The 27936-nt window shown below is 49.7% G+C and overlaps 1 protein-coding gene across 1 annotated transcript; it reads left to right on the forward strand.

The window, feature by feature from the left end:
- The first annotated feature begins 6399 nt into the window (after nt 1–6399).
- Nucleotides 6400–27929, forward strand: LOC103191132 (angiopoietin-related protein 2). Its single transcript, XM_007912090.2, has 5 exons — nt 6400–7043; nt 13487–14339; nt 24082–24275; nt 25811–26081; nt 26537–27929. The coding sequence occupies exons 2-5, from the start codon at nt 13511–13513 to the stop codon at nt 26734–26736; spliced, it is 1494 nt and encodes a 497-aa protein (XP_007910281.1). The 5' UTR covers nt 6400–7043; nt 13487–13510; the 3' UTR covers nt 26737–27929.
- The last annotated feature ends 7 nt before the right edge of the window (nt 27930–27936 follow it).

Genomic DNA, 27936 nt, shown 5'->3' on the forward strand with positions numbered 1-27936 from the left:
AGAGATCAGGGGAAACTTTCTTAAATTCAATCTGAATGTGGAAACCTTTCACTTTTGAAGAAACTGTGGGGAGGGGAAAGAAATTCGGCTTACAAATTAAGGCCGGATTCAAGGCTTTTCCAAAATCCTACATCATAATAATAATAATCAAGTGCTTTGAGAAGTCCTCTCGACGTGAAAGGCTCTATATTAATGTATATTGCACTATAATAATCATAATAATCTTTGCATTTGCAAGGATTATTATTATTATTTGATTGAGCATTTTATTACTTTGTCAAGACATCGCAAAGCACTTCACAGAATATTCTGCAAAGTGGATTGACTGGATTTTGTGGGAAAAACCCCGGAAGCCAATTGCTCCACAGCAGCGTCCCACAAACAGTCGTGGGTTGAAGTGACCAGATCAAATATTGTTTTATTTATTTGGGAATTTTACCGTGAAGTGCAGTGACTGTGTGTTTTGTGGGCGAAACGCGGCTGTCAATTTGCACATAGTGGCGTCCCACACGGACGGCTGTAAATGAACGATTTTTACTGGGGGTGGGGGGGAGGGGGGAGGTGGAGAGAGAAGTGTGTGGGGTGGGGGGGGGATTGTTGGCTGGGACACTGGGAGAGGGAGTCAATTTATATTCGGAGAGCGGGGCAGCTCTGATTTGGCCCCGGTTGACCTGGGCTCCTGGGTGACCAGTTTACCATGTCGCTGTCCTCGTTGTCTCCCCACTAGTCACCCTCAAAATCGGACAAAACAAATTGCCTTTCACGGGATTTGCGAATGAAAAGGTTTCCTTTGTTCGACCCAAACTTTATTTGCATTTGACCTCAGCCTCTTTTATACAAACTGACTGCCTGTCGTTGGGAGAGAGAGAGAGCGAGAGAGAGCGAGAGAGAGAGCGAGAGAGGAGCCTGGAGGGAGGGAGACTGTTATAGTATTTACTACACACAGTTTAGCAACTTCATGCCATACCATACACACCTATACACACACACACACACACACGTGTCAGCCTGTCGCCTCTGAGTCAGAAGGTTGTGGGTTCAAGCCCCCACCCAACATGTCGCGACTCGGAATCACATGGACTAAGCTGACTCTCCAGTGCAGCGCTGGGGTGGGGGTGGGTGTTGCATTGTCGTCTGCCTACTCTGGTGGACGTTAAAAGTTCCCGCCCCGCTATTCAAAAAGAGAAGGGAGTTTCTCTCTCCCAGTGTCCAGGCCGACAAGCCCCACCCCCCCCCCCCCACCCACCCCAAATAAAAATTGCTCACTCAATCCCGCTGCTGTTTGTGGGGACGTCGCTGTGCGTGTTTCGCACACTTTACGGTATATCCTGTGAAGCGCTTTGAGGCGTCTCGACGACGAGATAGGGCGCTGCATGAAACGCCAGGGTTATTATTATTATTATTATAAACATCATCTCAAACATGGCGTGTACGTTGGCAAAGGTGCTCAAAGCATCACTTGGGTACAGAAGCATCTCCGAAACACCTGCATCCCATTAGGATTAGGCTCCACGGCCAATAGCTCGAGCTTTCAAATCCACGTAGTGTTTGTAAGTCTTGAAGCCGTCAAAGGAAATTGAAAGAGATTTGTTTCTCCCTTTTTTCCTTTTTGCCGATGTTTTAACTTGGAAGCGAAATCAAAACACAACAACAGCAATAACAACAACAAACAAGACCAGGGGGTAACACCCTGCGGATTCTCACCGGGCGCAGGTGCAAGTACAATTTACACTTAATTACAACGCCGTTCACGTCAGGAGGATGTCTCAAATAATAATCTGTGCGTTCGATACAGCGCCTTATCCCGTCGTTGAGACGTCTCAAAGTATAGACTGTAAAGTGCAGTGATTGCGTATGTTGTGGCGAAACCAGCAGCCAATTTCTGCACAGCAGCGTTCCCCACAAAACAGCAGTGAAATGAGTAAGTGAGTGAGCGAGTGAGAGAGAGAGAGAGTGAACGAGTGACTGATTAATCTCGTCCTGTTATACGTCTACAGTATACGAGAAAGAAACACGGCCCTTCGAGACGTTCCTTTAACAGCCGGCCTCGGTGGGGCGGAAACGCTGGGTACTTGCTCGTGTTTCAAGGCAAACATTTGAGTCTGAGACAGCAGGAGTGTTGGGACTCCCACTAAACGCCAAAGTCTGCGGCTGACGTGTTTTACTGTAGGTGACACAGTACAGATGGATGCAATCTTGCACGATTTACATTATTTTACGCACGGCAAATTGAAAGCACATTGGGATATCCCCCCTTCTCGCAGTCGCACAGTCACACATCGCAGGCTCTAGCCTAAATGGTTAACAATAAACATCTTTGCTTTATTAACTGTCAGACCTGCCAATGGAAACCCAGTCGAGTTGATATCAATCATTATTTTCCTATCATACTTTTTCAATTTCCCTAACATGTCCCACATGGTGAGTCGTATTTGCCGTGTCAAAGTCAGGGTTATACAGGGAGAGGCAACAGGGAGAGGCAGCATGGATTATCTGAGCAGGGACAGACTGAGTGAGTCACATCGCCTGTGAGAGCACTTTTCTTTGCTTATGTAGCTCGACGCCTTGCTCACTCCTTCTCTCCCTCACATCCCTCCCTCTTTCACTCCCTCACTCTCCTCTCCCTCACTCCCTTATTCCCTCTCTCCCCCTCTCCCTCATTCCCCTCTCTCCTTCACTCCCGTCTCTCTCTCCCCCCTCACTCCCTCTCCCCCTCTCTCCCTCACTCTCCTCTCTCCCCCTTTTCCCTCTCTCGCTCACTCCCCCTTCTCTCCCCTTTCCCTCTCTCAACCTCTTTCCCTCTCCCCACTTTCTCTCTCTCCCTCACTCCCCCCCTCTCTCTCCCTCTCTCCCCTCTTTCCCTCTCTCTCTCCCTCACTCCCCTCTCTCTCTCCTTCTCTGCCCCCTTTCCCACTCTCCCTCGCTCCCTCATTCGCTTTCTGTCCCATCTTTCCCACTCTCCGTTGCTCCCCTCTCTCCCCGTCACTCTCACGCACAGACACTTCCCGAGCGTTACTCAGTTTGGAGAATTTGCCTAATGGAGAGTTAACAGCCACAATACCCACAGTCACTGCATTTTACACTCGTCCTGTGAAGCGCTTTGAGATTTCTTGGAGTTGTGTGTGTGTGCGCGTGTGGGGACCATTTTGCTCTACACAGGAACAGGAGGAGGCCATTCAGCCCCTCGAGCCTGGTCCGCCATTCTATTAGATCATGGCTGATTTACACCTCGACTCCATTTCCCCGCCTTTGCCCCGTATCCCTTGATACCCTGACCTACAAACATCGATCCACCTCAGTCTTGACAATTTCAATTTGATCCACGATCCACAGCCTTTTAAGAGAGAGACAGAGAGTTCCTCTCCAGCAATGCCAAGTACTGTTCACTAAAGCTCAGTGGCATCTCTCCCAGTGTTATAGAAACACAGCAGGTATTCTGTAGCGAGTGTCTGGCAGGCGCCCATTTGAGGATAAACACCAGAAATCACAGTCACTTCAGAAAAAAAAGCAGGAGCCCCCAGGTTACAGCATTGATTTGGCTCAGTTACCCTGTGTTGAATTGAGCGCTAAACGCTAAAAGCTCTCGCTCAACACCCGTTCCTTTTTTTTTCAGGTGACATAACTAATCTGTGTTAATCATTAATAATAAGCAATTATAATCCATAAATATCAATCCAATAAATATTATATAATGAATGAGAGCTGTTGTTGTTGTTGGGGCACGGAGCAGTCCGGGTTGGTGGAGTTTCAGTCGGGCGAAGGGGCAAGGCTGTAGAGGGCTTTAAAAGTCAGGATGAGGATTTTAAGCTCGATCTCCCTGAGGGATGGGGTGCCAGGGAAGCCGGGCGAGGGTGGGGGTGATGATGGGGGTCACGGAGCCTGGCGCGGGAGAGGTCGCGGCTGCGGAGTTCCGAATAACTAGAAGCTTGTGGATTGTGGAACAGATCACCAGCAATAGAGACCTCTGGCACATAACTCGCCTTGCGCTCAATACAGCCTCCAGCACCTCACCACTACCCTACACCCAGTGGGGAAGGGAGGGAGGGAGGGGGGGGGTTACCACCTCGCGATGGAGTCCAGTCCCTATCTCAATGCCACACTGTTGTAGTCTGGTTTATTCAACAAATAGCTTCCAGAACCGTGCCTTCAGCTGACAGAAGCCAGGCTCGCTGGTAAATCAAAGCCGCCTGGATATCGGGTCCACAGACCTTTTTTTGTTTGTGTTTACGTACAGCCGGTCGTCATGGAAATTAAAAGAGCGCCAGGGCTTTGTGTGGCTACAAACCCATGCTAACGTCCCCGCTCCACTCACTGCCCCTGACGTCCACGCTCCGCGGGGCAGGTTTGAAGGTAAGAGGAATCGGAGGTGGAGAATCACGCACACCATCACACAGAGCCTTTCACACTGAGAGAAACGACTCCAAGCCCTTTGCAGAATGAGATGAGACAGGAATTAACGGGAATAATTATTATTTATAATAATGACAATAGTTATTAATTTTTCGCCCACAAATATACAGTCAATTGACTTGACAGTGTATCCTGTGAAGCGCTTTGAGACGTCTCAAAGACGTGACAAGGCGCTGTATCAAATGCAAGGATTATTATTATCTCAAAGTGCTTCACAGGACTACTGTGAATCAAAGTGACTGTGTATTTTGCGGGCGAAACGCGGCAGCACAATTACGCGCAGCGAAGTCCCACAAACAGCCATGAAACAAATGACCAGTTTTATTTGGGGGATTGTCGACCAGGACACCGGGAGAGAGAGAAACTCCATTTTCTTTTCCAATGGCATCGGGGGATCTTTACCGTCCACCTGAACAGACAGACGGGACCTTGGTTTAACGTCTCATCAGAAGGGCGACTTTTTTACCCTGTAAAATCCCAAGCACGTTAATGAGGAGGTAGATAACACTGGCCAGGCTGCCCCTCACAGCCAGTCTCTACCCCTCACTGCGGATCTCTTAGCTGCTGCCAAGCACTGAACAATACATAGTACTTGGGGACGAGTGTGGTGGGGGGAGTGAGAGCGAGAGAGACAGAGAGAGAGTGCACACACCCGGGCTCAGAGAACAGATGGCAAACACGGTGATTGCAAAAATACTGTGCGCAATCGTCTGCCGCGTTTCTTCCACAAAACACAGTCACTCCACGTTACAGTATATTCCGTGAAGCGCTTTGAGACGTCTCAACGACGTGACAAGGCGCTGTATCAAATACACGGGTTATTATTATTATAGCAAGTCAGTCGGTTAGCTCATCCATGGGGGGGGTTGGGGGGGGGGGGGAGTTAAAGTTAAGTGTTAAAACAGAGGGAGAAACAGTGAATGGAACTGAGAACCAGCGAACACATGGACATTGTGTGAGGAGCAATTTTAACGCAACGTACACAGGACGACCGAAAAAATCGTGATCCCATTACAATGCTAACAAGTTCTTAAAGAAATAATGATATTTTTGTGTTTTTTTTAGATAATAGAGTAGAGATCGCAACTTTTCGGTCACCCTCGTGTAAAAAAAAAGCCCGCAATGATGCTCTCCTATTTGACTCAAGGTTTTTTTTTGGGGTGGGGGTGGGGTTTGCCTTCTCTCTCTCCTTCCCCCCCTTATCATTTTTTCCGAGAATTGTTTTTCTTTCTCTATGATAAGCACAAAAGCTTCTCTGATTTTTAAAAGACAGATCAACGCTATAAGGATATCTAAGTGTGTGTGTGTGTGTGGGGGGGGGGGGGGGGGGGGGGGGGGGGGGGGGTTGAGAGGGAATCTTGCTTATTTTCTTAAGTTGCTGTGATTTCTGATGTTTATCCTCAAATCCTCAATCCCCAGAAACTCTGGGGTCTCCTTTCTTTCTCTCTCTCCCTCCCTACCCCCCACCCCCTCCCTCTGCTGAAAACTCATCCATTCTAAACACCATGACATCTTCATTTTAAGCAGATTGCATTTTTCCAGGCTGATGTCAAAAGGCAGGGGTTTCCAGTGAGGGGGAGGGAGAGAGAGAGAGAGGAAGGGGGGAGAGAAAGGGGGGATTTGCCAAGAATTAAAAGTGTGAGGGAGGGATGGAGGGAGGAGAGAGGAGGAGGAGAGATGTGGTTGTGTGTTCCAGTAGTTATGGGTGACGTGATTCCAACTCTGGAGAATAGCTCTCTTTTGCAGCCCTTCCCACCTTGAATGTTGGTGAAACTCACAGAGTTTTTTTTTGGGGGGGGGGTGAGAAAGAGCCCTCACCCCCCCCAACACACACACACACAGAGCCTGGTGACATCTCACTCAGTCCAGCCTCACACACACACACAGAGTAGAGAGAGGATCTCTCTCCAAACAGAGAGAGGGATACAGAGACACAGTGAGCTCCCTCTCTCTCTCTCTCTTTTTCACTCCTTTTCTCTCCTTCTCTCTCTCTCTCTCTCTCTATACTTTCTCCGAAGGATGAAAATGAAAGCTTGTGGCTCTCAGCACAACATGCCAAGGCGATACTACTGGGAGGCTGGATTGCTAGGGAACTGCTTCTGAGTCAGTCAGTCAGTCAGTCAGTTAGTTAGTTAGTTAAAGTTAGTTGCAAGTCTTTTTTTTCACAGACACAGCCACAAAGTTTGACAAAGAAATCTGAAGTTAATTCCATCCCTCCTGCCCCCTCTCTCTCTCTCTGTGTCTCTCTTTCTCTCTGTTTCCCCACATCCCAAGACCTTTTCGCTCCTGATAAGAGGCAGCAGTTTAAACCCACCATCAAAGCTGTTTATTTTGGCATCTTTTTTTTGTGTGACTGCTGTAGACTGATACACCCCTGAACATCCAGTGCCTGGGACTCTGCTGCAGCCAGTGATTTACAGTGATTTACACAGTGATAGAGAGAGAGAGAGAGACACACACACACACATACTCTGTCTGTCTGTCTCTCTGTCTCTCTCTCTGTGTGTGTCTTTGCTGATATTCAGCCCACAGGCGATTACAGCCTTTCACACGAGCTGTTTAGTCTTAAAAACAACACAGAAGCCAAGGCAATCAGGAGGAGAAGCCCTGACACGAGACACCAGCAAAGCCGGGTAAGTCAGACAGACAGACACACAGACACACAGACACAGACAGATCCTCAGCACTTCACTTCACTCTCGTTTCTCTGTGTATTGCGCTTAAATCGCTTTAAATGTCAGGAATGGGGGAATGGGGGGAATGGGGATTGAGAGGTCATTCAAGCACTGGATAACTGCATTTGTTATTGTTGCTATTACTGTTGTTGGGAACAGTAACACCGCTCTTCTCACTCTTCTTCCTCAGTGTTGATGATGTTCAAGTGTTCCTTTAAATACATACAAACTGTGGGGGGGGTGTGGTGTGTGTGAGGGTCGGTGTGTGTGTGTGTGTGAGGGTCTGTGTGTGTGTGTGTGAGGGTCTGTGTGTGTGTGTGTGTGAGGGTCTGTGTGTGTGTGTGAGGGTCTGTGTGTGAGTGTGTGTGAGGGTCTGTGTGTGAGGGTCTGTGTGTGTGTGTGAGGGTCTGTGTGTGTGTGTGAGGGTCTGTGTGTGTGTGTGTGTGAGGGTCTCTGTGTATGTGTGAGGGTCTGTGTATGTGTGAGGGTCTGTGTCTGTGGGTGTGTGTGAGGATCTGTGCGTGTGTGTGAGGGTCTGTGTATGTGTGTGAGAGTCTGCGTGTGTGTGTGTGAGGCTCTGTGTCTGTGGGGATGTGTGTGTGAGGGTCGGTGTGTGTGTGTGTGTGTGAGGGTCTGTGTGTGTGAGGGTCTGCGTGTGTGTGTGAAGGTCTGTGTGAGGGTCTGTGTGTGTGTGAGGGTCTGTATGTGTGTGTGTGAGGGGTTGTGGGTGAGGGTCTGTGTGTGTGTGTGATGGTCTATGTGTGTGTATGAGGGTCTGTGTGTGTGAGGGTCTGCGTGTGAGGGTTTGTGTGTGAAGAGGTGTGTGTATGTGTGTGTGTGTATGTGAGGGTCTGTGTGTGTGAGGGTTTGTGTGTGAGGGTGGGTGTGTATGTCTGGGTGTGTGTGTGTGAGGGTTTGTATGTGAGGGTCCGTGTGTGTGTGAGGGTTTGTGTGTGAGGGTGTGTGTGTATGTGTGTGTGAGGGTTTGTATGTGAGGGTCCGTGTGTGTGTGAGGGATTGTGTGTGAGGGTGTGTGTGTGTATGTGTGTGTGAGGGTCTGTGTGCGTGTGGCGTCTGCGTAGTGTAGAGAGGGTTTCATTTGTGCTTAAAACCCACAACTTTTTAACCCTGTGAGGTCTGTGATGAAAGTACCACCAGAGCCAACGGCATGTGTTGTGTTAATGTGCAGCAAACACACGAGCCGAAGAGACTCCTGTCCAAGTTTCCGAACCGGACTCAAAAAAGAGTAACGGAATCGGTAGCGAATCACTAGCGAATGAATCAATCGCTTTATAACCTGCCCTGAAGCTAACACTTTACATTTTGTGCCTCTCCCTGGGATCACTGAGCCCTTGGGCTTTGTCGGCAGCTTTGAAGTTTTGACCAGTTTCCGTGCACTTATTTGCAGCTTTGTTTGTTTGCAAATGATACCCTTTGTTGCACAAATCAGTGGGTGTGTAACGAAAACGACAGAGATTAACCTGTGAGGCGAATGAACACCTTTTTTTGATTATTACTATATATAAGAAAAATAATCAACGCAATAATAATAAATCCTCGCATTTGATACAGCGCCTTATCACGTCGTTGAGACGTCTCAAAGCGCTTCACAGGATACACTGTAAAGTGGACTGACTTGCATTTTGTGGGTGGGTTATTTATTTATGCGGTTTATTTAGGAAGGATTTAGTGTGTGTGTGTGTGTGTGTGTATTTTTTTTAGGGGGTAGGGGTGGCTGTGCTGAGCTGTGTTTGGGGCTGAAGGTTTTTTTTTGTGTGTGTGTCTGAGTTCATAAAAATTGGAAAGGTTGGGAGTGAGTTGGCTGTGGACAGGGTGGTTTAATGAGGTGCTAAAGTATGTCAAGAATGGACAGACCGCTGGGACTGAGCTCTGTTTGGCTGACAAACACCCCCAGACCCCCACCCCCCCCCTTAAGAAAGAAGGGAGGAGGCCGATAGCTGTTAGCCCCTTTGAGCTGCAACATCACAATAATAAGAATAATAAATCCTTGCATTTGATACAGCGCCTTATCACGTCACTCAGACGTCTCGAAGCGCTTCACAGGATATTTAGTGAAGTGGAGTGACTGTGCGTTTTGTGGGCACGCAATGTTCTTCCTCTTTGTGTGTGGATCCGTACGTGAGCAAGCGTTTGATTTTTATCCCCGAGAGGTTGGTTTTACTTTACACTGGCCTTGGCTCACACACGCACAGACACACACGCGCACAGACACACACGCACGCGCACAGACAACCACAGGCACACAGGCGCACAGACACACACAGACACATACACAGACTGTCTGGCTCACCGCTGAACCACACCAAATACTGAGCGAGAGACACAGCAGTGATTACAGCCGAGCTCATACCCACAAAGCAAGGTACCGGGGGGGGGGGGGGGGGGGAGAGGAGCTTGTGGTGTGTGGGTGTGTTGTTGGGGGGGGGGGGGGAGAGAGGGGGGAAATCCCTAATCTCATTATTTGTCACAAAGTCACACTAATGTTTGAGAACTTCAAAGAGAGGGATCGGGTTACTGTATCAGACATCTCCTAATACAACTCGTCTCTCTTCCCCCCACACTCCCCCCCCCCCCCCCACACACACACACACACTCACATTCCCCTCTCCCACGTGCACACACACATACTCCTCTGTCCCACGCACACTCTTCTCTTTCCCACACCACATACACACACTCCGCTCTGAAACACACACACATACACTCCACATCTCACCCCTTCAACACAAACTCCCCATCGCCCCCCCCCCCCCACACACACACACACACACACACACACAATTCTCCCCACACCCCCTCCCACCACACACACATGTACACACATATGAAGTCAAGGCAAAAGTTTGGAAACGTTAATTCCAAGCAGAAACAGCAAGCCACCACCCCCCAACCCCACCCCACCCCACCACCCACCCACGTCCTCCCCAGGCACTAAGGGAGGGGGATGGGGTGACAGTTTGCTCCTGAATTCTCTTTATTTCTGGTTGGCGCAGAGACGGAGATTTGTTAACCCACGGCTGCCAAGTCTAGCCTCACGCCAGCCAGTACAGGCACATTAAACGCACACACTCACACACACACACACACAATAACGAGGTAGAGCTCAGCTTTTCACACTGTCTTAAATAAACTTGTAAACTCGTTATTATTTTTGGGAGGAACTGCACTGAAACTGGGCAGAAAGTCGGCACATGAGTATAACAGGGTCTCTCTGTGAGAGCCATCAATCCTCTCAGGCTCAGCCTTAGGGCCTGAGAGACTGACACTTGGCTTCTGTGGGCCAGCCAGCCACTGTGTACCTGTTGCGGTGTGGGCTAATGTTTATCCTTCGAGCTCTGGCTTTGCAACAGATGGACCTTATCCACTGCCAACGCCATAAATCTCCCCCTTTCCTCCCCACTGCATCCCCCCCACCCACCCACCCACCCCACCCCCCGAAACTCAGGGCTGTCATACGTGGAGTCTTTTAGTGTTGGGGTCAGCGCACTCGCCTCGCAAGCGAGAGGACCCCGGGTTCGATTCCCGGCCGGGACCAAACCTTAGGCAAGTTTCCTTCCTCCGCACACGTGCCTCTGTTTACCCAGCAGTAAGTAGGAACCCAGCTGTTAGTCGATTGGCGGATCGGGTGGAGTAATACTCCCTCGAAAAAAATTGGTCGCTCAATCCGCGACGGTTTGCAGGACGCTGCGGTGCGCAATTGGCTGGTGCTTTTTGCCCATAAATTACACAGTCACTCCACTTTCCAAAACATTCTGTGAAGCGCTTTGAGACGCCTCAATGATGCAATAAGGCGCTATATCAAGCGTTAGCACGGACACGACAACTGACCTCCTCCTGCACTGCAAACTCACTGTGAAATGAATGTTGCGCTATTCAGATGGTAACCATTACACCATTTCATAAAACACTTAAGTGCCAGCGCTAAACGGGTAAACACAACTAACTGAAGGAATCAGCTTTATGCAAACTAAAGACTGGGCCGATTAAAACCGGATGGAGTTTTCGATGAGGGGAGTGTTGTGAATTGCAGGATACTATTATTATTATTATTAACATCAGACGTCCATTATTGTAATCATTATTATAATTTAACAGGCACGGAGTCCCACCAGAGATGAGTTCTCTGTGGCAGGGCTCTGTGCCACCCAGAGATTGCAAACTCTGACGCTCTTGAAAGTGGAAAGAATCACCTCATTGTTTGCTAATTATTCATGGAGTCCCATAGCGTAATGGTGAGAGTACTCCCCTCGCAAGCGAATGGAACTGGGTTCGATTCCCGGGCAGGGCGATACATTAAAGCCAAGTTTCCTTACTCCACACTCCACTGTTGATTGGCGGATCGCTTTCCGGGTGTAATAATCCCTTCCAAATAAATAGATAAAAATAATAATAACTTGGTCACTCAATCCACGACTGTGGTGGATACTGCTGTGCGCAATTGGCAGCCGCATTTCACCCACAAAATACACAGTCACTACACTTTACAATATATTCTGTGATGAAATTTGAGATGGCTCAACGATGTGATAAGGCGCTGTATTAAATGCGAGGATTATTATTATTACTGATAGTTAGGGTGATAATTCTTGTTCGCTCTCTCTCTCTCCCTCTCTCTTAGTCTCTCTCTCTGTCTTACAGAGAGAAGCCTCGTCTTGACATAGGTTTTATTTTCCCATCTTAAAATTTTAAAAGGTTTCACAAAATCCCATTCCCATGCAAATCTAACCCCCAATCCCCTGCTCTTTCCCCCCACCCTTTTTGTGCCAGTGCTCCCCTCACCCACGCTGGAGCTCTTCACTCTACCCCCCTCACCCCACGCCCCCCCCCCCACTCTATCCCCCTTCGTATTACTTTTACTCGGGAGCTTATAGCCGCCATGTGTCATGCTCCAGCACTATTCCCAGACTCACAAAGCCAACAGCTGTAGAATGGGAGTGTGGCGTGGATCAGTTCAGCGCTCGACTGGCACTGGCTCACGTTGGGATATTATAAATATTGGCAGAGCAAATGCAGGGAAATGCAAATGCAGGGGGCCGCAGTTGGACGCATCAGATTCATTTCAAAGCAGTGTCTATTCTCAGGCTCTGTTGCACAGCCAAAGCAGATCAGTGTTGGCGGGACCTTCCCCTTACAGGAATCAGGCGTCTTAAAACAGAAATACTCCGGAATGCCATCCACATGATATGTGGGCTCCAGCCAAACAGTCTTCTGACCTTGCATTTGATATAGCGCCTTGTCACTCGCCTTATGAGACGTCTCTTTCAGGAAACCTGCCCAAGGTTTCGTACCGACACGCCTGGGAATCCAACCCAGGTCTGGGGCAAAGACTGGGACCGTAAAGTCCCCTAAACCCAAAGCAGCTGAATCCCATTACAAGATTACCTTGACATTGCTAATCCCGTTTCCTTTTCCCATTGAGAATCAAGTGCCTACTTCCAACAGCAGCTGCCGTGGTGTGCAACAGCAGACACGCAACAAACAGTGTGAGAGAAAGATGGTTCTCATTAATTATGACTTTTTTTTGGACCCTGAAAACCAACTATTCCAACAATGTGAACAGTAAATTCAAGCTGGGCAATATCACAGAGGAGAGAGATTTTCTTCCCCTCCCTCTCATTGTTACTAAGTATGCTAATAATAATAATATAATAATAATAATAATAATCCTCGCACTTGTAAGGTGAATTCTCATGTGTTTTCCAGGATTTCGAATTCAAGATCCTCATCCTCACCTACAAGGCCATTCACGGCCTTGCTCTCTCCTACCTCTCCGACCTACTATCCCCCTACCTACCTGCCCGTACCCTCCGCTCCTCTGGCTCCGGTCTGCTCCACATCCCCCGCACCAACTGCCCTACCATCGGTGGTCGGGCCTTCAGCCTCTCAGCCCCGAGGCTCTGGAACTCTATCCCCAGTGCCTTCGCCGCTTCCTCCCTTTCCTCCTTCAAGGCCGGTCTCAAGACCTTTCTCTTTGACCGTGCCTTCAGCTCCCCTCTCGACTCTCTACCCCCTCCTCGCTCCCTCCCTTCCCTCCCCTCACCCTGACCATTTCCCCCCAATGCTCGGGTCCTGACCCAACTGTACAGCGCCTTGGGACGTCCTCCCGACGTGAAAGGCGCTCAATAAATGGAATCTTGTTGTTGTTGTTGTTGTTGATTTAAATTGATGCTCTCTTTCAATAATAATAATAATCATTGTATTTGATACAGCGCCTTATCACGTTGTCATCGAGACGTCTCACAGGATATATGTAAAGTGGAGTGACTGTGTATTTTGTGGGTGAAACACGGCAACCAATCACAGCAGCGTCCCACAAACAGTCGTGGATTGAGTGACCAAATAATGGGTGTAACTCTCTCTCTCTCTCTCTCTTCCAACAGAGGACAGGAAACCAGAGCGTCACCATGAATGGACTTATCCTGTTGATGCTGATGGCGTTGTTTGACCTGGTGGTCGGAGTTGGGGTCAGGGCTGCGATGGGGGAGGGGAAGGAGCAGCCCGGCCATGCCCCCGCCCACGCCCCCGAGGAGGAGGAGCCGAAGCTGGTGTACGGCGATGCCCGGCACAGAAGGGCGACGGGCGCGCAGGATGGCCAGTGCTCCTACACCTTCATAGTGCCCCAGCAGCGGGTCACGGGCGCCATCTGCGTCAACTCCAAGCCGGAGTCGGTGGCCGGCAGCCTGGTGGAGAGCAGGGTCAACAAGCAGGAGATGGAGGTGGTGACCAGTGAGCTGCTGAAGCAGAAGAGGCAGATCGAGATCCTCCAGCAGCTGGTGGAGGTGGACGGCGGAGTGGTCAACGAGGTCAAACTCCTGCGTAAGGAGAGCAGGAACATGAACTCCCGCGTGACTCAGCTCTACATGCAGTTACTGCACGAGATCATACGCAAGAGAGACAACGCCCTGGAGGTGTCCCAACTGGAGAACAGGATCCTCAACCAGACCTCGGAGATGATGCGTCTCTCTAACCGCTACAAGGATCTGGAGCACAAGTACCAGCACCTGGTCTCTCTGGCCAACAACCAGTCCAGCCTGATCGCCCGGCTGGAGGAGAGGTGCCAACTGCTGCCCGCTGCACACCCAGTGCAGCCCCCGCCCCCGCCCCCAAAACACCCCGTCCACCAGATCACCACCAACGAGATCCAGAGAGACCAGAATCACCAGGAGCGGCCGCAGCTGGTACAGAACCTGCCAGCCTTCCCCTCCAACGTGCCCATCACCAGCACGCCGTCCGGTAAGACAAGACACAGGGCCATTGTGCCAACGAGAGGGGTGGAGGGTGGGAGGTGGGGCAACGGGGGATTTGGAGTCACGTAGCGAAGTGGTTAGCGTGCTCGCTTCCGGTTTCGATTCACTCTCGGGTCAGGGCGAAACCTTAGGCAGGTTTCCTTACTCCACACGCCTCTGTTTACCTGGCTGTCAGTAGGAACCCGGTTGTTAGTCGATTGGCGGGTCGCTTTCTAGAGGGCAACGATCCCTCCAAAAGAAAAAAAATCGCTCACTTCAATCCACGACTGTTTGTGCGCAATTGCCTGCTGTGTTTCGCCCACGAAATATACAGTCACTACACTTTACGGTATATTCGGTGAGGTGCTTTGAGACGTCTCGAAGACGTGATAAGGCGCTATGTCAAGCACAAGATTATTATTGATAGACTTGCCTTGGGGAGTGGGGGGGTGAGGGGGGAGAAACTGATTGAATGTTATTGGTGCCGAGCGGGGTGGGTGGGGAGTGAACTGGAGAGGGGAGGGGGAGAGGAGAGGAAGGGAAGCCCTCCCACTCCCCCGCCCACCCCTACACTCCCCCCGGTAGGAAATGAAGAGGTTCAGCAGCATTTAGAGAACACATTGCATGGCTGAAAGCCAATTTCACTCCAATCCCAATGCAGAATAATATTACAACACAAACAACGTAAATTCTTATATAAATAAATGGAAATCGCCCCCCCCCCTTCCCCCCCAACCCCCCCCTCTCGTCCCCAGACAGACAGCACCTGTTCCCTTGAAATCAGATCTCCCGTTAACATTCTCCTGTTCGGTGCTGGAGGTGGGGCGACACGGGTATCACAGGACAGAGGTGTCGTGATTCCGCTGAGGCGTGAAGGATTTATCAGGCATCTTATTACAACTCGACGTTTTTATCTGTTTTTTTAAAAAAAAGCACGGAGAGAGGTGAAGTGAACATGTTTTCACTCACTCAATCATTTGCACACACACAGCATGCCCGGATGTATGGACAAACACACGCACAGTAACATACAAACACACACTCGCACACAGAGTGGAACTCATGCCTGAAAACACTGGTTAAAGCAGAAGTTTCCTTGCTCTACACACACACACGCCTCTGTTTACCCAACAGTAAGTAGGAACCTGATTGCTAGTCGACTGATGGATCGCTTTTCCAGGGGTTAATAATCCTCCCGTCCAGAAAATGTGGTCACTCAATCCACGACTGTTTGTGGGACACTGCTGTGTGCAATTGGCTGCTGCGTTTTGCCCACAAAATATACGGTCACTACCCTTGACAATTTATACTGTGAGACGACTCAACGACGTGATAAGGCTCTATATCAAATACGAGGATTATTATTTTTATTATTATGACACTGTGAGCTCGAGTCCCTGAGGTGGATGAATTCCTCCCATGAATCCCAAGCGGAGTTTTGCCGAGAGTCTGCCCCTAACCCTCTGTCTCCCAGGCCTGGAGCTGACAGCCGCAGCCCGGGATGATGTGTGTTCGATGTTCCTGTGCGTGAGACAAGGGCCAAAACACTATAGAGCCAAACTGCATCAGGTCCAATCTGCCACATGGCATCACATCAGCCAACACACCAGAGCTGGATAATGAGGCTTCGCTTCTGTCCCACGGCAACGGCCACGTTCGGAGCATACAACAGGTTATTGTTGTAGGAAAACCAGGCTTCTCTCTCGCTCCCCTCTCCCCCACGCTCCCCCCCTACCCTTGGCCCCTCTTGTGTTATTCTGGTCTTAATTAAACATAGATTTATACGCAGTATATTAAAGATAAAACACCAACCAACAACTCGACATCCTTAAGAGGCAGAAGCACCAAGACACCAACACACCCCGTTACGTGGTGTCATAAACCGCTCTGAGATGTTGCTCCAACCTCCGCTCCCCATTCTCAACACCCCATCCCTCTCTACCCCACTTCTTCCCTCTCTCACCCCCACCCCCTCTCCCGCCGCTGTGTAATCCATGATAATCTCCGGCCTTTACTTGAAACCTTTTGCGGCAAAGAAACAGAAGCCAGATACCGCACAAGACAAGTTCCCACCACCAGCTGTTGCTATGTTCCTTGCAATGTTGAGTGACGTCATTTTAATCCTCGTCCAAAATCCATCCCATTTAACTCTTTCGAATAATCTACTGGGTTTCAGTCCCTGCGAACCTCCCCCCCACCCACCCCACCCTCATCCCCATCCCCGCTCCCTCGACCTCCCACTCCCCACTCTCAAAGCGCCAAGGATGTGTAATCAAATCGTTTCGCCCGCAAAACGCACTTCATTTTACAGTCTATGCTGTGAAGCGCTTTGAGACATTTCGATGACATGATAAGGCGCTAGGATTATTCTTATTGCTCTAAATCAAAGCATAGCTCATCTCTGGCTTTAAGAAGTTGAAAGGCTGTTCTGGTTTCTGTCTCAACCACTTGTCTTGATCGGGCGTTCCATGTTTTTAATAACCCTCGACTGTTTGTTATGTGGGGAAACATTACCACAAATGGCTGTGGAAGCCAAGCCCACAGCAGAAGCAACTGGAGAAAGACGTTGAGAAAGAAAGAGCAGGGTAATGGGATTAGAGTAGAGACTCCTGGGTGGGTGTATGGGGTGGTGGGGTGTGGAGGGGGAGAGCGAGCACCAGGACACACAAGATGGGAGGTAAATGAGCAAAGGGAGGGGATGAGGCTTGACAGCTTCAGTGGAGGAAGCGAACACCAGCACAAACAAGACTGGGGGAAAAGTGCAAGGAACGGGATTAGAATAGAGAGAGCTCCGGTGTGTGTTTGTAGTTGGGGAGGGAGGGGGCAAATGAGCACTAGCACACACGAGAGCAGGGGAACAACAACAACAACTTGCACTTATATAGCACCCTCCAGGCAGGGGAGCATCTCAAAGCGCTTAAAATGGGGATCAGAGTAGAGTCGAGAGCTCCTGTGAGAGGGGCAGAGTGAGCACCAGCACACGCAGCAGGCCGAATGGCCTCCTCCTGTGCTGTAAACATTTTATGATCCTGTTTAGAATTCAACAATAAATATCACAAATTTCAAAATAAGCAGTTCCAGATCAAACTATTTAAGTGCAAATAAAATAAAATGTGGTTTGGTTTAAATCCCTTTTCCCTGAAGTAAACTGAGCTCACGTGTCTCAGTGCTAACATTCGCGCAGTCTGTTCCCTGAGCTGATCTGTGGGCAGAGAGAGAGAGAGAGAGTGCCCCGCGAAGAGGTTCGGATACTGACATTTCCCAATGTTTCCCATCTAACATCCAACCTTAACAACATCCGGAAATTTGGCACTTAAAAATTGTGATCATACTACGATTAATAATAATCTCTTAAAAAGTTTTCCTTACTCCGCACACACGCCTCTCTGTACCCAGTTGTAAGTAGGAACCCGGTTATTAGTCGATGGCAGATCACTTTAATGGGGTAATAATCCCTCCAAAAAAAAACATTTAGCCACTCAATCCACGACTGCTTCTGGGACACTGCTGTGCGCAATTGGCTGCTATGCCGTTTTGACCACAAAATATACAGTCAATTCACTGTACAGTGTATCCTGTGAAGCGCTTTGAGACGTCTCAACGACGTGATAAGGCGCTGTATCAAATGCGAGGATTATTATTATTAATAAACAATAATCCTTACGTTCGCCAGAGCGCCTTTCGCTTCCGGAGGACGGCTCCAAGTAACAATAATAATAGTCCTTGCATTTGATACAGCGCTTTATCATGTCGTCGAGACGTCTCAAAGCGCTTCACAAGATATACTGTAAAGTGGAGTGACTGAGTATTTTGTAGTGCTGTGGGATCTTTAACGTCCACCTACATGGGTAACTGGGACCCCGGTTTAACGTTGCATCTCTGTCACAGCCCCCAGCGCTGTACTGGAGCGTCAGCCGAACTGTACGAGTTCAGAATCCCCCGACACGTGCGAATAGTCCCCGATGTCACTTCCTGGGTGCTGTGGAGGAAGTGGGCGACATCAGCAGCGACCCAGGAAACATCCGGACCTTTTGTACTTTGTTTATAACATGGCCTCCCAAGACTTTGGAGCCGCGCTACTGATGGCGTTACAGTGCCCTGTACAATTAGAGCTGGTTAACAGGACCCCCAAAGTCTGCGATTATTGTGTTCTGGTTGGGAGTTTTATAGCCTCTTAATGTCTGGTTACTAAAATCCATTAACTACTGTGTAAATCAGCTGCAGTTACTTAATGGGAGGGCAATTGGTGTTGCCAATACACACTACCCAGGCAACGTAAAAGCTTTAACTAGAGGAACACACTGGTGGAAGCCCAATAAATTCATGCAGCCCGCCAGTAAAACACACCACACCACACTCTCCTGACACTGGGGACTTGGACCATCTAATCAGCGCGGGGGTAATAAATAAAAATAATTATGTGGTCACTCAATCCTCGACTGTGCGCAATTGGCTGCCACATTTTGCCCACGAAATACACAGTCAATTCGCTTTGCAGTAGAAACTCTTCTGTCAAGCGCTTTGAGAGGTCTCGAAGACGTGATAAGGCGCTATATCGAATGCAAGGATTATTATTCTCATTCTTATCAATTGGGGCCAGACTTTTAATAAGACTTTATGAGTATGAGTTATGTCAAACTGCAAATCGCGGTTTATCCTTTGAGACTTCTCTGTGACATGATAAGGCGCTATATCAAATGCAAGGATTATTATTATCAGAGTGGGCAAATGCGAGGCGAGGCTGTGGTGGGGGGGGGAACGTATGGAGAATCAGCCAAGTTTGTAAACTCAAAGCTATAACATGGGGACTCGAGCCTGCGTGTGAGATTCTGGATGAGATTTTGAGGGGAGTTAAACAGTACGTTCTTTCCTTCAAATGAGACATTAAACCGAGGTCCCATCTGTCTGTTCGTGTGGATGTTAAAGATCCCATCGAGCTACTTGAAAAGAGAAGGGAGTTTCTCTCTCCTGGTGTCCAGGCCGACAACCCCACCAAATAAAATTGGTCGTTCGCTGTTTGTGGACCCTTGGCTGTGCGTGGGACGTCGCTGTGCGCAATTGGCTGCCGCGTTTCGCCCGTAAGACACACAGTCATTCCACTTTACAGCATATCCTGTGAAGCGCTTTGAGGCGTTTCCACAACCTGATATGACGCTGTATCAACGGCGAGGATTATTGTTGTTCTAACATTGAAGATGGCGCAGAATTGGTTGTGGAAAGGTTTGCAGGATCGAGGAATATTGGGGGGGGGGGGGAGAGGAACATTAAATGCCACTCACACCCACGACACATTCAGAAGCTTCCGCTTTTCATTGTGTATCTAAGTCTATATTTTACATTACATTATATTATATTACAATTGCTGTGCGCAATTAGCTGCTGCGTTTTTCCCACAAATATACAGCCAATTCACTTTACCGTATATCTTGTGAGGCGCTTTGAGACATCTCGAAGACGGGATAAGGTGCTATAACAAATGCAAGCAGTATTATTGTTATAGTTTCTATGTAAAGCGAGTAAACCTGTACTGCAGCACCCTCCCTTGTAGAGTGTGTCTGTAAGTTTAGTCACGGAAACTCCAGAAAATGCCTCTCTTTCGCATGTGGTTGTTTATTTGGTGAAGGCTACTGGCGAGCACATACAACAATGCACAGCAAAGGTCCAGCTTCCCGGGGTTTCCTCTGCAACGCTGGATCTTTAATTAACTGGAAAGCTCCCTCGTGCTGTGAGCAGATAGTTTACAGCCTATTTCAAGCGCTCTGGGACTCTAACCCGTGTGAAGGGAGCTATATAAATGCAAGTCGTTGCTGCTGTATTGTGCCACGCAGCTCATATAAAGTCACATAAAACCTGGAGCTAATCAAAGTGGATTGTTGCAAGGGTAACGAGGGAGGGAGAGAGAATTTGGACAAGCGAGGAGGAGGAGGGTCACATCACCCGTGGCCCAGTTTCTCTCTCTCTCTCTCTCTCTCTCACGCACGTGCCTCTGAGTCAGAAGGTTTTGGGTTCAAGTCCTCATGTTGAGCTAATAGTCTAGACTCATCCTCCAGGACCGAGCTAGTGCGGAGGTGTGCGAATTATAAGGAAACTTGCCTTAAGGTTTCGCCCCCTGCCCGGGAATCGAACCCGGGTCCTCTCGCTTGCGAGGCGAGTGCCCTAACCGCCACGCTAGGGGACTCCACAGTAGATGGTGTGAAGCGCTTTGAGACGTCCTCCCAATGTGAAACTCCCTGAATCAAATGTATGGATTATTATTATTATTATTGCTGTGGTAGAAAGCAGCAGGGCTGTTTGAACCTCGCGAAAGGTTCACAAATAGCAGCCTGAGGAATGACAGGTGCAATTTCCTTCTGAATTCAATCACTACCCTTATCAGAGGCCCATCTCGAAACAGGCCACGGCCCCAATTTTATTAATAAAAAACATCATCCTTCCACTTGATATGACAGCCTGATCATGGCGACGAGACGTTCTCAAAGCGTTTCTCAGGACTTTGTGGGAAAGTGTATAAACGGTCGTGTGAAGCCAGTGATGGAGTTTCTTTTTATTTTGGAGGAGGTTCTTGAAAAGGAAGAATTTGCAGGGCTGTAGGTTAAGAGCAGGGGTGGGGGGGGGAGTGGGACTAGTTGGTAGCTCTTCCAAAAGAGCCAGCACAGGCACGATGAGCCGAATGGCCTCCATGAGATTCTCCGGTTCTGTGATTCTCGGAAATTATTTATGTCTCATCACATAGGGACTCTCAGTTTTGACAATATAGAATAATCCCGATGAACGATAGCGAGTCTGTGGGGGTTGGGGGGGGAAGAGAGGCAGAGTTGTGTAAGTTTAGAGCCAGAAACAGAGATATAATTTGATTAACGTGCTCTGTGATCTGCCAGCTTGCCGTCAGGCTCCCTGTAAATCTCCTGGACTTTGCAGCGCGAAGCTAAAGAAAACAAGCCTTTCTCCACATATGTTAAAGCAATCTCGCCAGGGCCATGGCTACTGCACACACACTCAGGCACTCGGTCAGTCAGTCAGTCGGTCACTCTGTCTGCCTGTCTGTCTCTCTGTCTGTCTGTCTGTCATGGGAGGTTTCACTGCATATGAAGTAAAACATTCTAATAATAATCCTTGCATTTGATATAGCGCCTTATCACATCATTGACACATTTCAAACCACTTCACAGGATAAACTGTAAAATGTAGTGACTATAATTTGTGGGCAAAACACGGCAGCCAATTGCACACAAAGAGTTGTGGATTGAGCGGCCACATTTGTTTTGTGTGGAGTGATTATTACCCTGGGGAAAGTGATCCAACAATCGACTAACAACCGGGTTCCTACTTACTGCTGGGTAAACAGAGGCGTGTGGTGTAAGGAAACTTGCCTAAGGTTTTGCTCTGCCTGGGAATCGAACCCGGATCTTCTCACTTGCGAGGCGAGTGCTCTAACCACTAAACCTCGGGTCTCGCCAAAGGTAGACAGAAGTTAAAAACAAAACACACAGAGAAAGAGGAGACTGATGTGAAAATCATAATAAATCATCCTCACATTTGATCACTTTATCGTAACAGACACCAGCCAGTTTGCGCACAACAAAAGTCCCATAAACGGATCGATTTTATCTGAGGGATTGTCGGCAGGACACCGGGAGAGAGACGGAAACTCTGTTCTCTTTGAATAGTGTCTCAGGATCTTCAATGCCCACCTGGACTGTTACGAACAGAACCTGGCTTTAGCTTCTCAAATGAAGGACAATTTGAGAGTGCAACTCTCTGTTGTCAGTCGATTTTCGGATCGCTTTCTGGGCGTAATTATCCCTCCAATAAAAAATGTGGTCACTCATTCCACAACTGTTTGTGGGACACTGCTGTGAGCAATTGCTGCCATGTTTCGCCCACAAAATACACAGTCACTACAATTGACAGCATCCAGGGGTTCTGAGCTGGGGCGTCAGACTGGGCTCTGGTAACCTGTATTCACCACGGTTCGTCAGGTTGTCGGTCAGAGATGTTAACCAGATGTTCTCATTGCAAGTCACGGAGCTCTGTAACCGCAACACTAATAGCGAGCTCAAGGTCTGCCTGACAAAGCTTTGGTTTCCCCCCCCACCCCCTCCTCCCCTGCCTCCCCCCCCCCCCCCAGCCGATGTCTCCCGGTCTGCGGGTGAGTGTTGTTCTTGGCTGTAGTCTGGGAGCCGCTGTCCTCCCCAGCCCGGACACTGCAGCAGCCAAGACAAACCGGCCTCCCCCTCTGCTGGGACTTCCTCAAACAGCGCTGACAGCCTCACGAGACCCATGTCATTGTGGATCAAGTATCTCCTTCTGTCAGCAGATAGTCCACCCCCCTCCCCCCCCCTCCCCCACCGTGCAGACACAAGGGCAGATCAAGCGCTCGCTCACACCAGGTATCGGCTTTATGTGTCCTGGTCGTGGACTGGTGTAAAGGTCATCAATTCATCTTGGGTGGAGGCGCAAGGGAGGGGAGTGAGGGAGAGAGGGGGGGAGGGAGAGATAGAGAGAGGGTGGGGAAGAGGGAGGGAGGGAGTCAATTACTCGGCGTCAGGCCGGTTTAGAGATTGAACGTTTTTCCGTGCGTCCAATAACTCCAATCAAAACACAAAGCCACTGACTGCTCCATTAACAACCCAAGGTTTCCAGTGAGTCAGCGTGAGGCTCGCCCACACTCACCCCAGGGCCGGCCAAGATACACAGCGAAGCTCCCACCGTCAGCAAAGCCTCTCCTGACACCCACCCACCCACTCACCCACTCACCCCACCCTCCGAGCCCCCGTCTTCAGTCAGCGCTGGTCCTTTATCATTGCGCTTCCTGAACTGGCTGCCGCGTTTGGCCCACAGAAGACACAGTCACTCCACTTTACCGTATATCCTGTGAAGCGCTTTGAGACGACTCGACGACATGATAAGGCGCTGTATCAAAGGCAAGGATTCTTATTATTAGATTATTATTATTATTTGCCCGCACACTGGAGCCGGCTTTGCTGGTGAGAAAGGAACTCCCCGCTCCCACACCATCACCGCGAGGCTCTCACTGCAGTTTAAAGGGAAGGTCCCACCGCCAGCACCAATGTGTGTCCGATTCCCTTGAGATGCTGCTATAACCTTAGCTTCAACTCATGACAAGACTTTCCATGTTCTCACTGCAATGCCACCCTCCACGAGCGTGTGAGAAAATATCTCCGCTGACTCCCCTCCCCTCCGCCCGACAATCCTGAACCGTTGCTTCATCCCACGCTTATCACCACTTTACGGGAATAATCTTGCATTGGTCAGAGTTTGCGCCCTCTCTCCCCACTCTCTCTGTCTCTCAACCCAACTAATAATAGTAATAATCCTCGCATTTGATACAACACATTGTTACAGAATATACTGTAAAGTGTAGTGACTGTATATTTTGTGGGCGAACCGGGGCAGTCAACTGCGCACAGCAGCGTCCCCACAAACAGTCGTGGTTTGAGTGACCACATTTTTTTTTGAGGGATTATTACCCCCGGAAAGCGATCCGCCAATCGACTAACAACCGGGTTCCTGCTTACTGCGGGGTGAACAGAGGCAGTGCGTGGAGTAAGGAAACTTGGCTAAGGTTTCGCTCTGACCCGCCCGAGAATGAATGGAACCCGGGTCCTCTCGCTTTGCGAGGCGTGTGCGCTGACCACTGCGCTGGGGGGGCGGGGGGTCTCCACGATAAACACACACGCGAAGGTGCTCGTCGCAAAGGTGTTGTAAAACGCTCTGTTGTTCCCCAGGGCCGTGGACGGACTGCCTGGAGGCCTTGGAGGGTGGCCAAGAGGCCAATGGGATCTACCTGCTGAAGCCAGAGAACACCAACCGCCTGATGCAGGTCTGGTGCGACCAAAGGCACGACCCGGGCGGCTGGACTGTCATCCAGAGACGCCAGGATGGGTCCGTTAACTTCTTCCGCAACTGGGAGACGTACAAGGTCAGACAGGCAACGTTCGTGCGAAACCAGAGGCTTAATTTGGGGGGATGATAATATTAATAACAATGATAATCCTTGCGTTCGATGTGGCGCCTGATCACGTCTTTGAGGTGTCTCAAAGCGCTTCACGGAATATACCGTAAAGTGGGAGTGGCTGTGTATTTTGTGGGCGAAACGCGGCAGCCAATTGTGCACAGCAGTGTCCCCACAAACAGTCGTGGATTGAGTGACCACATTTTCTTTGTGTGTATATATATATATATATATTCTATTCGGCGGGCGGTGGAGGTGGGGTGGGGGGGAGAGGGAGAGCGTATTGTCAGGCAGGATGCTGAGAGAGAAGCTTTTGGGGATGAGCTAACTTCAAACCCGCGATGTTTGCTGTAGCAGCTTGCCAAAAATAAGGTTCCCCGCTTGATTTAATCCGTAAATTTAAAACCTGCCTCATTGTGTGCACGCAGGGACGTAATCTTTACAGCACGAACCGAGAAATAAAAAACCCTGCGGACCACATACCTATAAATCACACTCACTCTTAACACCAGCCAAAGGAACATCAGCACATCAGCACATCAGCGACTGTGTGTGTCTGTGTAAGGAGGATAATTGAGGAATGAGACGAGCTGGAGGTTGGAAGACCTGCCTTTGTTATTCTTGTTTCTGGGTTCCCGGCGGGCAAATTACATCGAAACGCTGGGCTTTTGGGTTCAAATTGAATTTACGTTCTTTTAGCTCACAGTCTGGGCTGATGCTCCTATTCCAGGGCTGGGGGGAGGGGGAGAGCATTGCATTGTCAGAGACTCCCGTGGAGACATTGTAAAGAGGTCCTGTCTGTGCCCCCCCCCCCCACTCACCACCCCACCACCTTCTCCCCCTCCCCCACCCCCGTTCAGGCAGATGTTAGAGATCCCGTAACTCGAAAAAGAGAAGGGAGTTTCTCTCTCTCTCTCTCTCTCTCTCTCTTTCCCCCAGTGTCTCGGTTGACAATCTTACGTCGTTTTGATAGAAAAACTGAATGGGACTCGGGTGAATGTATGACTTAAGCAATTATACAAATAATTTACGACTTAGGCGAGTTTTACTGTAGAGGGTGGTGTTGAGCAAGACTCCACTGCCATGTTTTGACTATATAAAAAAAAAGTCACTACACTTGATGCTAATTCCCTGTGAAGTGCTTTGAGACACTGGGACAAGGCTGTGCCCAATTGGCTTATGTTTATCAATCCTGTAAGCACCTAATGAAATACATTGAACTGAGTCCCATTCAACCCCACAAAATGCACAGTCACTCCTTTACACTGTATCCTGTGAAGCACTTTGAGACATCTCAACGATGGGAGGAGGCGAGGTATCAAAATGCAAGAATTATTCTTGGATATATTTGAGATATTTTGGTGCGATAATAAAAACAACAATAATAGTAATCCTTGTTTTTGATTAAAGGCCGTAGGCTGTCTTCGCGACGTCTCAAAGCGCTTCGGGAAACTATATTGCGGGTGAAATAAAGGCAATTCCCGTGTTTTGTCGTCCCACAGCAAGGCTTCGGGAACATTGACGGGGAATACTGGCTGGGGCTGGAGAACATTTACTGGCTGACCAGCCAAGGCAACTACAAGCTGCTGATCACCATGGAGGACTGGCAAGGCCGCAAGGTCTTTGCGGAGTACGCCAGCTTCCGCCTGGAGCCCGAGAACGACTACTACAAGCTGCGTGTCGGACGCTACCACGGCAATGCCGGTGACTCCTTCACTTGGCACAACGGCAAACAGTTCACCACACTGGACAGGGACCGGGACGCTTACACAGGTAACACTCTCACCCGGTCTCCACGCTCCGCTTGAGGGACGATATCTAAACGCGTTGAGTATTTGCTGTTGTTGTCTACGTTGTATCAAGCTCCGTGTCCCCACTCCCCCACCGCGCCCCCTCGCTCAGCTCCACTGTCTCCTCATCCCCCCCAGAGGATCGAGTTCAAGACCCTCCTCCTCACTTTTAAAGCCCTCCACACTCTCGCTCCCGCCTACCACCGTCGCCTATTAAAACATTACGAACCTGTCCGCTCCTTCCCTCCCCTCGGTGGGCACTGCCCTGCTCCATGTCCACCGCCATGCCCGCTCCACCATCGAGTGTCGGGCTTCCAGCCTCTCTGCCCCCCCACCCTCTGGAACTCCATCATCCTGGAGCCCCTCCGTCTCACACCCTCCCTCACCTCCTTCAAGGCCCGTCTCAAAACCTTTTTCAACTCTTTTGTGTCTCCACAGGGAACTGTGCTCATTATCAGAAGGGAGGCTGGTGGTATAATGCCTGTGCCCATTCCAACCTGAACGGGGTGTGGTACAGGGGGGGTCACTACCGCAGCAAGTACCAGGACGGTGTTTACTGGGCAGAGTTCCGGGGCGGCGCCTACTCTCTCAAGTCCGTGGTGATGATGATCAGACCCAACCCCAACACCTTCCACTGAGAGTGAGCTCCCCACAGCGAGACCCCACCACCACCCCCCCCTCACCTGCTCGGCACACACTGGCCAAGCCAAGCCAGTGCCCGCCCGGCTTCACATCACCGTCAGCATCGACGGGTGCTTCGTTCTTCAACAGAGAGTTGGGGAGGGGAGTGGGGGGTGGGGGTTGGGTTAGGAAGAGAAGGGGTGGAGCCGGAGTCTAGGGACAATATTGGTCAATGTATTTATTCCAGTCAAACTTAAGAAGAATCCATAAACCATGTAACAATACACCAAACCATCTCTGGAGCGAGATTGTCGACGCTTGCAGTTGTGTCTGAACTCACAGCCCACCCTGTGTTTATTTAGAAGGTTCCTTCTCAAGTCCTGGTGTTAAACAGGTCTTCGAGGAACAGCTGGTGGCACTTTTATAGATGACTGGGTGGGGGGGATTGGAAGCAGAAAAGCAAGCAGTGTAGTGGCTCTGGCTACCAATTCCCATTAAAGCCATCAGCCCAACACCCCCCCACTTCCACCCCCCCCCCCCAACCCCGAAACAGGTAGCGAAAGGTTGGGGCATTGTGCGTCTGAAGCTGGGGAGGGTGTGGTGTGTTTGTGCGCGCGTGTATTTGCTCTCAGCTCTCTACCCCCGAAACTTTGGAAGGCCCTTTTTCTACCCCTCCGTCTCACCCCCTTTCCATCCCCATCTCGCGCCTGAAGACCTTCCTCTTCGACCGTGCCTACGGTCACCTCCCCCCCTGACTTGGCAAGGGGTGCTGTATAAATGCAAGTTGTTGTTGTTGTGTGTGTGGGGGAGGCGGGGGGAGTGTGGATTACACCAACTAACGTGTTCTGTTTGTATAATCGCGACGCAGGGAATGAGATCTGACCCATCTATGTGCACTGACTCAGTGTACAAGAGTGGTTAGTTCTGAGCATTTCCACAGGATTTCTCTCTCTCTCTCTTTCTCTATCTCTCTCTCTGTCTCTTGGCTGTAACATTCGCCTGGTCCCAAGTGCTTCCAATGTGTCAGCCATTGTATTTGTTAATCAAAAGTAATAATAATAAGCTTGAATGAACACTCACTGGCTTGTCCATCCTGATTAAACCTTCTGAATAGACCGTCTGAAACCCATTGCGTAAAGAACCCAGCTAAGTCTGCACAACCAGTAAAGAGGGGCGTCGTGGGAGAACGAAGGTGTGTGGGGGGCGGGGTGGGTGGG

Source organism: Callorhinchus milii, unplaced genomic scaffold (genome assembly GCF_018977255.1).
Source record: "Callorhinchus milii isolate IMCB2004 unplaced genomic scaffold, IMCB_Cmil_1.0 Scaffold8, whole genome shotgun sequence".
In the NCBI taxonomy this organism is placed as follows: Eukaryota; Metazoa; Chordata; class Chondrichthyes; order Chimaeriformes; family Callorhinchidae; genus Callorhinchus; species Callorhinchus milii.

Coding starts and splice junctions, on each gene's coding strand:
- LOC103191132 (XM_007912090.2), top strand. CDS start 13,511: ATGAATGGACTTATCCTGTTGATGCTGATGGCGTTGTTTGACCTGGTG. Junction 14,340..24,081: donor CATCACCAGCACGCCGTCCG/GTAAGACAAGAC, acceptor GTTGTTCCCCAG/GGCCGTGGACGGACTGCCTG. Junction 26,082..26,536: donor GGACCGGGACGCTTACACAG/GTAACACTCTCA, acceptor GTGTCTCCACAG/GGAACTGTGCTCATTATCAG.